This window comes from Thunnus thynnus, chromosome 8 (assembly GCF_963924715.1).
Source record: "Thunnus thynnus chromosome 8, fThuThy2.1, whole genome shotgun sequence".
NCBI lineage: Eukaryota > Metazoa > Chordata > Actinopteri > Scombriformes > Scombridae > Thunnus > Thunnus thynnus.
This window is the reverse complement of record NC_089524.1, coordinates 6947478-6961369: the sequence shown is the minus strand read 5'-3', so window position 1 is coordinate 6961369 and position 13892 is coordinate 6947478. Positions and strand designations below refer to the sequence as shown.

General features: G+C 36.1%; 1 protein-coding gene and 1 pseudogene across 1 annotated transcript; both read left to right on the top strand.

The window, feature by feature from the left end:
• LOC137188508 (phospholipase A2 inhibitor and Ly6/PLAUR domain-containing protein-like) lies at positions 1–1910 on the top strand (annotated as a pseudogene).
• A 5199-nt stretch (positions 1911–7109) lies between these two features.
• Positions 7110–8705, top strand: LOC137188507 (interferon-induced protein with tetratricopeptide repeats 5-like). Its single transcript, XM_067598161.1, has 2 exons — positions 7110–7114; positions 7394–8705. Exons 1-2 carry the CDS (start codon positions 7110–7112, stop codon positions 8703–8705), a joined length of 1317 nt encoding a protein of 438 aa, XP_067454262.1.
• The last annotated feature ends 5187 nt before the right edge of the window (positions 8706–13892 follow it).

Sequence of the window (13892 nt, the reverse complement as noted above, 5' to 3'; positions counted from 1 at the left end):
ATGATGAAACTGATCTTGTCTCTCACTCTCATCTGGACACTCTCCAGCACAGGTAACCTCACTCACTCTTAAACAGCATTTCTGCAGGTACTTGTCATGTCAAGTAGTTCATAATTCTGCTATTTTTTTAGTGTGTCTGCCAGGTGCTGACTTTTGTTCAAGTTCAAGTTCATCATCATCATCATTTATGTTTTGTTTGTTATATCATCTGTATAGCAACCACAGAAATCTACAAACAAATATAAAAACACTAAAATGACAAATTTGCAGCAGAAAATATGTTTAGAAAGAAACTTCATGCTGCACAGAATTCAGCATAATGAAGAAACATCTTTTATGGAGCTATCAAGTTACAAAAAGTTCACTGTCAACATATTTAATTTGTATTTCCTACAATATTCACTCATGTCAACTAAAGCATGATTAATATCTTTATAGTAACATAGTTATAGTTGTTTAGGGACTCAAAGCACTTTGTTAAGATAAAGGAAAGATGATGGTCTTGGTTAAATAATAAAAACATCAACACAGACTTGAAGAACAGGACATGTTTACTTTTTCATTACTAAAACAAAACCACAATCTTTCCCCAAACATAAGTTTTTCTTTATTGGCCACAGAAATGTCCCAGTTAACATCATTTTACATAGTGCTGTTTCATTCTTTCCACATTTTTAGAGAGAGAAATAATGCAGATGTCAGCATGACAGAAAACTGTACATCTAAAGGCTGCAGCCATTTAATTTGATGCCTGATTTCTGATATTTTATATATTTGTTAAGAAGAATTTATTGGATTTACTTTGGCTTATATACCATTCTGTCATTGTGTGTTTTTAGGGTTGTCTCTCATCAGATTAACTTTGAATACTGTATCTGTGTTAATATGACAAACAGGATTCATGTTGATTGTTCAACTCATTCTGATTTATTTCATAAATTGCAGCTGAAGCTCTTGAGTGTTGGAATGGTCAACAGTTTTTTAGCAGAAAGCAACCAACCTTACGTCCATGTAATGCTACTGAGGTGTGTGCAACTGTTGTTGCAGAAGGTAGTTGTAAAAAGTATTAAGTCTGATTTTTCCTCAATGTCATTCACTTAATTAGTTTTGCCATTCATGGGATTTCTGCCTTACAGTGTTCGGTCTGTGTTTCACTTTACAGTAAGTGATAGCGGGTATTTCCCACCGATAATCACCTGGTCATGTTTGCCATCCTCCGCTCTCACTGAAGGAAACTACACATTTTCGTTCAGCCTTGGCGTTGGACCTAAGGCTGAATTTATTCATGTGTGTGAAACCGATGGCTGCAACGGTCAAGTCATCCCTCGTAAGTGAGAAAAACATTTCCCTTTTTAAACACACAGAATCATATTCACATGTAGTATCAGTCTAATGTTGATCACAGTGAAGAACAATAAGTCACTCTGTGTCTTGTACAGTTTCTGCCATATCTCCTGTTCTGTTTCAGACTCTCTTAATCTGACAAAAAACAACCTGCAGTGTTTCACCTGTGATGATCCGTCTTCTCCTGTGTGTAACAAGACAGTTCAGTGTGTAGGACCAGAGGACCGCTGCATTAATGGGACTGGTAAGCCCTCATGATCATTTTGTGCCCCAAAATACATAATTGCTGCCTTCAAAGTGGCCATTTCCTGCTTCTTGAATTTGAAAATTTAAAAAAAAACTGTGGTCTAACAATGATTTTGTCATCTACAGTCGCAGATGATGACAAAACAGTTCATACCTTTGGATGTGTCACTGCAAAATTCTGTGATTATGCTCCTCGCTCGAAGCTCATGGGTCTTCCAACTTTAAAATTCATCAGTGAACCAAAATGTTGTGGAAGCAGCTTCTGTAACTCAGCCTAGTCTGTCAAACTGAATGTGATGCCTTTGCTGTTTGGAGAATAACCCCAGGAGCCAGAAAATAGTACACACCTTAAGAGTACCACCACTGCTATTCGAGCCACAATAGTTAAATTTGCTCGCTAATGCAATGATCATTTAATCAATCATATGTTTTAGTCTGCAGGTAGTCCAAGGAATGCATATTGTTTGTTTTTATTTTTAGTCTTTACTATATATTCCATTCAATGCAATTCAATCAGGTAATTGTGATACATTGTCAATTTATTTGCATAGTAGTATGTACTCATATATGGAGGTGTGTAACTTTCATTGAACATTGATTGATATGTTTTGTGCCTTAGTACATATTTCAGATGATCACTACATATTCCAATCACTAGAATAATTAAGTTCTTTTGAATATTATACGCTAAGTAAGCGTATAAGATTCCATATGGTTCCATATGGTTACTTTGATTGATCTGTCACTGTCACATATTTGATTTATGTGAATTATTTTAGCTTTAATTGGCTATTCTCAGTCACGCAAAATGGGTGAGTTGAGATGTTTGATTTTATTTCTGTTATGTTTTATTAAGACTAATTTTTCTTCTGTCCTGATTTAGTGAATTAAGAAAATACCTTCATGTCTCTGATTGGATGTGTACGGATTGATGTTAACATGTCTTAGGGTTAGATATTTGAGATTCATTATATTACCTTACACTGCATTTATCTCATCACTACATTCATCACATTGTTACATTATTTTATTAATTCTACATTACATCATTTGTTCTTATATAATCTATCCATAATAATAATTGTATATTTTGATTTACATGATGGTTGACAGATGATGTTTGATTGATTAAGGCAGGTGTATGTTACTCCAAGTCTGAAGGATATCATGGTAGGTCATTTTTGTTGATCTATTGATGAAAAAGGAGGGAACTGTGAGGGAGTTTTCATGTATGTGCCTTGTATGAAATGCTCCTTAGACAAGCAGACAGTGAAGGACAGACAGCTGTCTTCTTCGTGGTTGAGTCGACGTGGCTTTATGATTGTTGCCATAGAGACAGCACTAAAGTAAACAATCTTATACCAATGTTGTGACAAGGGACAAGGTGACCTGGGTGCTGCCTGAGTAACTGAGAGTGGTTCAACTCTTGTCCTTCAGATATGCTGTTGCATTTCACTGAGTCTACAAAAGCACTTTGAGTTGTAACTGTTATCTCCTTGGTTAAGTTTGTGTTTGTCAATAAATCTTTTTGCATAAGACATCCATGTCTCCTGGAGTTTCTGAATTGATGAGCTCAAGATTTCTATAACACAAGGAACTGCTCTCCTGGGACTGAAAATGTAATCGCTGTTATCAGTCTATTGTTTATGGAGCTATTTAATAGTTTGGTTGTTGTTTGACGAATAATAATTAGTATTATCTGATTATTCGAGATATTTGCTTTATGTAGATTCCATTTCGATAGTAATTTGTTTTGTTTTTATTTTGTTTTGTGAGTTGGGTAACACTATGGGCACCTGAGGTTGTATAGGTTGGTATGCAGGTACAGGGCCAGCATGCATGTGGGTGGGCCTATGATTTTTTCTTTTTTACCAAAGCAAAAGAGGCAGCAGGGACCATGATTTCTTTGTTCTTCTGTTTGCTTGCTGGTTTTTGAGAAATAAACTTTAAGAAACGCAAAACTTTGCATGGACAATGAACTTCTTTTGCCTGTGTACACCACATGCCCATGGTATGTCAGTGGCACTTTGATGAAGTTTGACTTTGATTCCTGACAAATGGCCGCTGGTCTTTGGGGAGAAGCAACATGTCACCCAGTGGAGCAGTGTGGCTCATTGATGAGTTTTTCATAGCAACAGAGGTCTACAGCACAGAGGAATGAGATATATCAGACTTTGGATACACATACAATACTTGTAAGTAGGATGAGTTCATTGTTGGTTTGGCTCTGCACATGAGATTTGTTGACAATAATAAAGATATAGAAAATTGCCAGATATATCCTTTAAACTTTCAAGTATTTTCCTGTGTTTGATGCAGATAACTACAGTGATTGTGTATTGTATTGTGTTGCTCTAATGTGCTAATATGCTGCTTTTACTACGCAGCCTGTATATACATTGTATTGTTAAAACTCTCCACGGGATTCAAAAACTGTCAGTGCGTGATGACCGGAAGAGACCTGCATTTAATCTTAAAATTACAAAACATTAATTTAATGAGAAATGTCTTTGCTTTGTTACATTTATGGTTTACATGTTAAAGCCAACACCAAAAACTGCTTATTAATCGAACCTCTAAAGATTTATTGTTCAGGAAATGAGATAATAATTATCTACACAGTCATAGTTGTTGTTTAACACACAGTTTCCTACAGTACATTAGTTATTCCTGGAATGTGGTTTTAAACCTGCAATGAGACACAGTGCAGATTGATCAGGTCACAGCTGTTCCAGAATAATTTCAGAAAAACTACAAGTCACTAATAAAAACAAAACTCTCTCATGAAACATATCGCACACTCAGTATCAACCAAGTTCTTCGAAACTCATTTTACTGGCTTGTGTCAAGTTCCTTATCCTTTTGCATAAGTTCAGACTTTGATGTTGACATAATGGAAGTCGATGTGCATTGGATGAACAAGGCTGTCTGGTTATCAGTTGAATACATGGCATTAAAACCTTTAATGATTAATCCTGATGATTTCCATACTGCAGTAACATGAACCGAAACTGATACCCTCCGGAAAGAAGGTAATCAATCTTTATGACTTCATTGTCTAATATGGAAAATGAATAATGAGAAGTCTATAAAAATTTGTATTTAATGGGGTCAAACATAGAAAACCAGTGGGTTTTTTTTTAGCAACAGCATATATTCTGACCCTGTACCTGCTGAATGTCTGGATACCCTTAATTAATCTTCTGGTCACTTGCAACTTGCAAAGGTCAGTACTGAAAATGTTACAATTTCACAATAATATCTCTAAATCACGAAACAGAAATGATATACAACTCTAACCCTAACCCTACCTAACCCTAACCCCACCTAACCCTAACCCTAACCCTACCTTAACCCTAACCCTACCTTAACCCTAACGCTAACCCTAACCCTACCTTAACCCTAACCCATAATGGAGGCCCCGCCACATTTGACAGATGGGGTGTTTGGGTCATGAGCTGTTCCTTTTTTTATCCACACTTTCCTCTTTCCATCATTTTGATTACAGATGCACCGATTGCAATTTTCTTGGCCAATTCTGATTTTTTAAAAGTCTGACCTGTCGATTCAGATTTTTGACTGATTCTGATTTCTTTCTTTGTAAGAATTTAATAAGAAAGAAAGATTTTCTTTCTTTCTAAGAACTATAATTTACAGCATACACAAACATTTTTTGCAACTTTCTTTTAATGGAAAATTGAAATTCAATTGAATCTTCATATAAAACATCGACTATTTAAATAACTTACATTCTTATTAAACAAATTAAGCAAAATCAAAAAGTGCACCAAGTTACAGGACCAGGAGTGAACTTTTTTGTGCAAATAAATCCAACTGAAAATGAATTACAGTGCGTCCCACTTTATCTAACAATATGATTTACTTGTAAGAAAACAGATGCAACAGATCTGTGATGGAGATTTAAATACTTGCACTTGCAATTCCATTACGTTTTAAAATGCAGCAGATTACAGGACATTGACCTCTTTTCTTTTTTTACACATCTCACATGTCTCTGTTTACTTAGTAATCACCAGGTCTGTTGCCAAAACCCTTGTGACAGGATGTATGCTGCTGCATACACTTTAATAGTGGCGTGAGACAGCCCTCTATCCAGCAAACACTGCAAAAAAAGAGTGAATAAAATCAACTGCACATGTCAGGGGATCTAACTTCCTTTCCTCACATCACCGTTGGAACCCCAACAAATTTGCCCTATAACAGGTAATGGTGGATGCTGCCCTCGCCGTCTGGATGGTCTGTACGACCTGTACAGACAGTCTAATCCACATCAGCCTGACAGGCATTGCAGCAGCAGTCTTCATGTCATTGTGTTCAGTCCTTCTCATTTCTTGTGTGGAGATCAATGAAATAAAACAAGTAATGCGAGGAAATTGGGGAAACATTATACATTTTACTGCATTACATTCACCTGGCTGATATCAGATCAATATTTTCTATTTAAAACATATGATCACTTTATGAAATATTCATTATTATAGATTTATCCAACAATATAGGTTGTTAAAATAAGCTTTACCTTGACATTAAAATGCTGTTTACATGCACCCATCAATGAATCAGTGTTAGTATTCTATTAATGTATCCTGTATATGATATATATATCACTCTAAATTGTACTTTAAGCACATTTTGCTTGCTTTGCAAATTAAATACTTTTGTAGTAGTTTTGTAGTAAGTTAGATTTTAAATGCAGCACTTTTACTTTTAATGGAGTATTATTTTCATTATGATATTATTATCTTTAAACACTCACATACTGTTTTAAATGTATTGCTAGAATACACAAAAACTTCTGATGTTTTTTTGTTTTTTTTTAACAGTCAAACAATATTTCCCACCTGTTTCCCAAGTTATGGGACACCAATGTCGTTATCAGCTCATGGAGTAGATCTTTTTTTTTTTTTATCATTATACCTTTAATGCACAAACTGCAACAGCATAAGATTCAAGTTGAGGACAGTGGTGGAATTTAACTAAGTAAATTTACTTAAATCTGCTCGTCTCTGGTATGAGTCAGAGAACATCATGAGACTTACAGAAATATGATGATGATGACAATGATGATGATGATATGAACTGGTATAAAAACTTGGAGGGGACAAAGTTCCATTTTGTGTCTTTACAGATGAATGTTTTCAAGTTGCACCTTCCTCTGACTCACCTGCCACGTATTCAGGTCTGCAGAGATTTTTTTCAAAAACATTTCTTGACAAATGAAAGCGTCATCATCTGAGCTCCATGTTGAGTCATGACTTTTTTGTTCTGTTGTTTTGTTTGTTTGTTTTTTTGTATCAGTATGATGGACATGTGGCTGTAGGTTTCTATTACCTGGAAAATGACATGCACCAATACCAAAGTTGGTCCTCCACATAGCATCATTTATAGTGCCATAAAGTTATACATTACTGATTTTATGGTGCTGCAACCAAAGCTGAAGTGTACATAAAGAGCAAAACATAGTTAGAAAACTACTGAGTCAAGTTAACAGCTGCATGATGAGGTGAGTGCCTGCTACTGTATTTCACATTTATAATCAATAAGTCTTAATAAGTTAAATAGTTAAAAGTTAAATATTAATAATCTATTGTCATTTGTTTTATTATCTATCAGCTCTCTATTCCTTCTTTTCTCCTCTTTTGCTCCATTCCCTCCCTCCTTTGCTTTTATTTCTTGATTTCTCCCCTTTTCTTTCTTTCTTCTCTCTCACTCTCCTTACCCGCTCAGCATATTAACACACTGCATATGTGTTGTGATATTGGTGATTTTTCCTCTCTGTCAGTACTGCTCAGAGTCAAACGACACTGAAGGCTAAACTGGGGGCCCTGCAGTGCCACTTCACCTGGAACCTGGACTCCAGCAGGTACAAACTGTTCCGTCTCAGAGACATGCTGGAGGACATCGAAACCAAGGAAGAATACAGGTGGCTGGGTCACATTTACAACCTGCATGGGTACATTCACTACCAGCTGGGCTTCACTGAAGACGCCCAGCGTTTCTTCAGCAGGGCCGCAGAGGCCTTCCGCCAGATGAGAAACACTGTCTCAGATGAAGGCCCCTGGTTGGTGGTGCACTACGGGAACCTGGCTTGGCTGCACCACCACCTGGGAGAGGAAGAAGAGAGTCAGACTTACCTGTCAAAGGTCGATGCCCTGCTGAAAGGATACCCATCTCCATCCCAGGACGAGCTCCATCCAGAGATCTATGCTGAAAAAGCCTGGACCCTGATGAAGTTCAGCACAAACCAAAAGCTGCTGGCTGCAGATTACTTCCAGAGAGCCATCAGCACGCAGCCAGATGTGGTGGAGTGGCACACCAGCCGTGTCATAGCGTTAGTAAATGCTTATAAGGACCAAAACAAACCACTGGAGGAAGACATCTTGGAAAAAATGAAAATCGCCAAAGAACACGATCCAGAGAACTTGTACCTTGCTGCTTTATACCTTGAGGAATGTGCAAAGAGAGGAGGAAAAATTGAAGATGAAGCAAATGAGTTGGCCAGAAGGGTTTTGACAAAGCTCACAAACAGCTACAGTGGTATAATACCATTACTAAGGCTGTACAAAACGTATGTATCTATGGATAAGGCTATTGAGTTGGCAGAGAAGGCTCTGGAAAGACATCCAGATGAACGTTATCTGAAGTGGTGTGCTGCAATCTGCTACAAATGGGTGATTTATTCACACAAGGACAATCTCCCGGAGCAAAGCATGATAGACAGAGCAATCAGTCTCCATAAAGAAGTGATCTCTCTCTACCCTCATTCTTCGATTAAAATAAAAATATCTCTTGCAAACATATACGCACAATCAAACCACAGCCAGGCTGAAGCTGAGCAGATTTACCAGGAACTGGTAGAAAGTGATCTGGAACCTGCAGACCGACAGGTACTTTACTACTACTATGCCAAACATTTATACTTCAATCAAAATGATAGCAACAAGTCAATAAAATATCACATGATGGCAGCAGGGATACCGCAGCAATCTCCCCATCGTGAGAAAAGTATCCAAAGTCTGAGGAAGATTCGAGAAAGAAAAAGACACCAGATGTGTGGAGAAATAGAGGAGTTTCTGGCTAACCTGCAAGACTAAGAGCCGATAATAAAGAGGAAACATTTACTGCACTTCAACTGAACATTTATTGTAACATTATGTCAAAATCCAGAAAAATGTAGATATTCATGTTGTGGAAAAATCTGTACATATTTATTAGTCTGAATACAGATGAGGAAAATTTGTAGAAATTTTGTGATGTTTAAAATGTTTTATTTTTCTTTACACTGACCATTTTTCAAAGGACAATGCTGTTTTAGCTAAAAATTTGAATTAAAATAATATTTTATTGCATGCAGAGAAAAATGTACCGATTTCAACAAACAGAAGGCAGGTGATATGTTTGGCTGGTTAGACTTATTTGTTGACTTGTTGGTACATTTCAAAAACTCAATGAAGTCACATGATTGAATCTGAGAGAACGTGAGTTTCAGTGTTTATACCCACATGCACTAAGGTCAGTGTCTGCTTCATCCACTGAATGCTGCAGACACAGAGAAATGGCAGCACTCAGAAAGACTCTCCAGCATGTAATGAAATAAAAAAAGAAATCTTTAACAGTATCAACTTTGGGAGTTTAATCTGAGTGACTAAATTCCTTTAAAAAAGTCAGACTTGCAGTATATGCAGCAGAAGAGAACCAGCTAAGCAAGGAAAGGTATTTTTCATCCAAAAACTTTAAATTTTATAATAAAAAAGATGTGTACAATACATGCTTAATCACAACATTACTGAAGAAAGTGAATCAAAAAATAACAAAGACACATGTGACTGATTGCATGAAACTAGACAAAAGTGTCAATATTATAATATTATATATTATATATTATAATAACCTTAAAAACATCACTATTAAGAAACTGTTGAAAACTAAAATTCTAGGGTATCTGTCAGCAGAACATATTGTATGCAATCATAACACTTGCACCAGCTCATTGGGATTAATAAAAAGATGTTTTAATAAAAAAAAAGTAAAAATAATTTGGATTGAACAAAGAGGATGTGTATCAAGTGACTGATTTCACATAATTTCCTCATTTTTATATGATGTTGTTGTTTAGTTTCAACAGCCTGGCCTGTAAAATATAAGAGAAACTTCTTAGTGGAAGACAACAAAGGTGTGTTAAACCTTTCACTGTGACTGAAATGAGGATCTTTCAGTTTATTTATGCATCTGTGATCTTTATCTCTTGACTTTCATCCTTGTTTTATTGCATTACTTTTACTTAGCAGACTCACAGAAAACTGCATCTCTGCTCCAACTCTCAGTTCTTTTAAGTCAAGGCTCTGTTTGCCTCTTATTAAAGTAAATTTGGGACTATTTATTCATGTCATGCACCATAACCGTCATTAGTCATTATTCTCCTGTTTTATTTTATCTTCTATTTTATTTTACTCTTTTTAAATCCTTTTTATGTCATTGTATATTGTCATGGTGTGTTTCGTTTATTTCTTGCCTTTTATGTCTCATGTAAAGCAGTTTGAATTGCCTTGTTTGTGCAACGTTGAAGGTATCAAGTCTCTTTCTATTCCCATTAAATAATTTGGATTGAACAAAGAGGATGTGTATCAAGTGACTGATTTCACATAATTTCCTCATTTTTATATGATGTTGTTGTTTAGTTTCAACAGCCTGGCCTGTAAAATATAAGAGAAACTTCTTAGTGGAAGACAACAAAGGTGTGTTAAACCTTTCACTGTGACTGAAATGAGGATCTTTCAGTTTATTTATGCATCTGTGATCTTTATCTCTTGACTTTCATCCTTGTTTTATTGCATTACTTTCACTTAGCAGACTCACAGAAAACTGCATCTCCGCTCCAACTCTCAGTTCTTTTAAGTCAAGGCTCTGTTTGCCTCTTATTAAAGTAAATTTGGGACTATTTATTCATGTCATGCACCATAACCGTCATTAGTCATTATTCTCCTGTTTTATTTTATCTTCTATTTTATTTTACTCTTTTTAAATCCTTTTTATGTCATTTTATATTGTCATGGTGTGTTTCGTTTATTTCTTGCCTTTTATGTCTCATGTAAAGCAGTTTGAATTGCCTTGTTTGTGCAACGTTGAAGGTATCAAGTCTCTTTCTATTCCCATTAAATAATTTGGATTGAACAAATGGGGGATGTACATAAACTTCCTGTTCTCACATTATATCCTCTTTCTTATCTAACAAGTAGCCTCCAGAGAACAGCTTTACCTATAAAAATACTAGGAAGAACGTGTTGGAAAGCAGCCAAACTTTGCACAAATAACAATTGTGTGTACCACATTTCACTAATGCTACATGACTGGTATTATACTGGACAGCAACAGTCTGTTTCATCCACTGAATGCTGCAGACACAGAGAGATGGCAGCACTCAGAAAGACTCTCCAGTCCATAATAAAATAGTAAAAAAGTCTTTAACAGTGTCAACTTTAGGAATTAAATCTTAGTGACTAAATCCCTTTTAAAAAGTCAGTTTATCAGCTTTGGTAAAGCTTTGGTAGACAATGATCTGATATTTAGAAAACCAAATTTAAGCATTGTGTTGCAGTGATCAGTAGTAGACAGAACTATAGAGCTACCACTAGATGAAATATCAATTGGAATTAGACACTTTGTATTATTAGTTGACAGTTTTGAAGGCCTGCGCTTGGGATGGTATGAGGTCACACTTTTAATTACATAAGATGTTTGGTTCTGTACATTTTTAGGTGCTTTGCTGCACACTTCACCAACACTGGTTGCAGGGATGATTATTAGATTAACATATTTAGGGAAAAAGAGTTTGTGAGCAATATAGTGGGGGAGTTAGAAAGTTCAATTCAATTCAATTCAGTTTTATTTATATAGCACCAAACCACAACAAAAGTCATCTCAGGGCACTTTTCACATAGAGCAGGTCTAGACTGTTCTATGTGTCAAACTTAATGTAGACACCTGTCTATATTTCTAGATAAAAGAGCACCACTATTCCCAGTAAGGTGAAGGTCGTCCACTTTCAGTAGGTAAGGAAACTGTGGTGTATTTTCATTAAATGTCATTCGTGTGCTTAAAGACAATATTAAGCTATGCAGATTGATTTTATAAGTTTATAAGCAATAAGGGCTAGTGTGATACAGTTTGTATTGGTGTAGTTATAATCTCATGAACCATAGTTAATCACAATGTACGTATAGAGGCACGGTAGAAGAATCATAATCATACACTGGAGAAATTTGAGTGTGTTTGTATTACATGTCACTTTGCTTGGGTCTGCATTAAAGTCTTCACCTTTTAAAAAAAAATACTCTCTGGAGGAGATCAAGAAATAAGGGTGTAAAATGACTAGAATAACTTATAAAAAAATAAAAGGCCAGAAGACAACTTGGCAATAATGGTGTAAAATGATTCCCAATACTTATATAAAAATTGGATATAATCAGGTAGAATTGAATATGCCAGTACATATCCTCAAACAGCTCAAAACCTGTTTTGAAGAGTTTTGACCAACAACGAGTGACGGAGATAAAAGTAACATAATAATTGGTCAAAAATTAGGGAGGGTGGATGATAAGGTGTGACCTATGCCGACCCAAGGGAATAAAAACAATGCCCCAAAGAAAAAACCTTCGGAGCGATTTGGTTCGTTGTAAAAGTGCTGATTGCTCCCCTTTTTTGCCGGCATTAAAGAACACTTTGCTGCTTGGACCTCTGACTCCCTTTTTATTTTCAAAAGAGGGTTTTTTGCTCTGGTACATTTTTCTGCAACAATTTGATACAACAAAACAAGGCCATTTAACAAATCCAAATCCCTGCTCCTCACAGTAACAAGCCAGCTAGTGGTTCATTAAGATAAGCCTACTATACATCTCATCAATTACCCCACACAGGTAAGGGACCTGAGACAATTAATCAATGCTGACACATCTTTCTGGCCATCTCAAATGTCCTGACATCTTTAGTAATCTCATACTACTTCATCCCAGCAAAGTAAAATGTACCATCTGAAATGTAGCGGAGTAAACATGTAAAGTATGGAGAAAGAGGGATAAAACATTAAATAGACAAGCTCATGTAAAGTACAAGTATCTCAAATTGTACTGCAGTAGATTTGAGTACTGACCTGACACTTAAAGTGAGGTGAGACAGCTGTATACCTGTAATATATTCTATGTAATGAACACCATCATTGAACAGCGTGTACAGACAGGTTGTGAGTTTCACAACATTCCAAACAATGAAACACGTATGAGTAAGGAAATTAGTTTACAGTATGTAAGATTGTTTACTCTCAAGGGGGACCTATATAATATTAGGCATGTGGTTTTAATGTTCTGGCTGATTGGTGTATGGTTTAGTATAAAATAACATCTTCAAACATTGACTATTTTTTTCTCCATCCATCCATTTTCTTACCACTTATCCTCTAGAGGGTCTTGTGGGAGCTGGAGCCAGTCTCAGCTGACATTGGGTAAGAGGCGGCGTCCACCCTGGACAGGTCGCCAGTCAGTTAATTTAAATATATTCTCATTTAAATATTAAAAATGCATTTTTATTACATTGCATTTTTGTGCACAATGACAACAACAATATAGATGAAATTTTAAAAGGATGTGGGAAGGTATGTTGACATTGAGAGTACATTTAGGTGTTTAATGGGATGGTATACCTATATCTAATTGTTAAATGGGTGAAAATTAATTTTAACCATATTTTACTCATATTTGACAGTGCTCCCAGTTATTGACTATACTCACATAATAGCTGAGGTCAAGAGCTGAAGGAAACATGACTGATTTGATGTGGACGCAGACCAAAATAGGGGGTGTACCTGCAGTGATCCAGCTTACCAAGAGATGATCAGTGATCAACCATATAAATAAGTGATAACAGCCTTCTGAACCAACTAGCGGGTGTAGCAGACTACTTCTAACCCATATCTATGAAGCTGATAACCACTGATAACACCCATTCAATCAAGTCATAACAACCGAAGTTGAACTAAATAGTTATACTGCCATATACTGTACATGACATGACTTGAGCAGAGGCTGTGCAGATATTGTATATGTGCACAAGTAAACAGTCTATTAGTGTATATTAGACAAAGCAACAATAAAAAGAAGAATTTTCAGCCTATGTAGACCATCAAAACTTTGTAACCTTGAATCATGTGACGTGATAATCATTTCATTGACTATTTTTTTCTCCTCTATTGCAGCTGGAGCTCTTCGATGTGCCCGCTGCATAAATGGGTA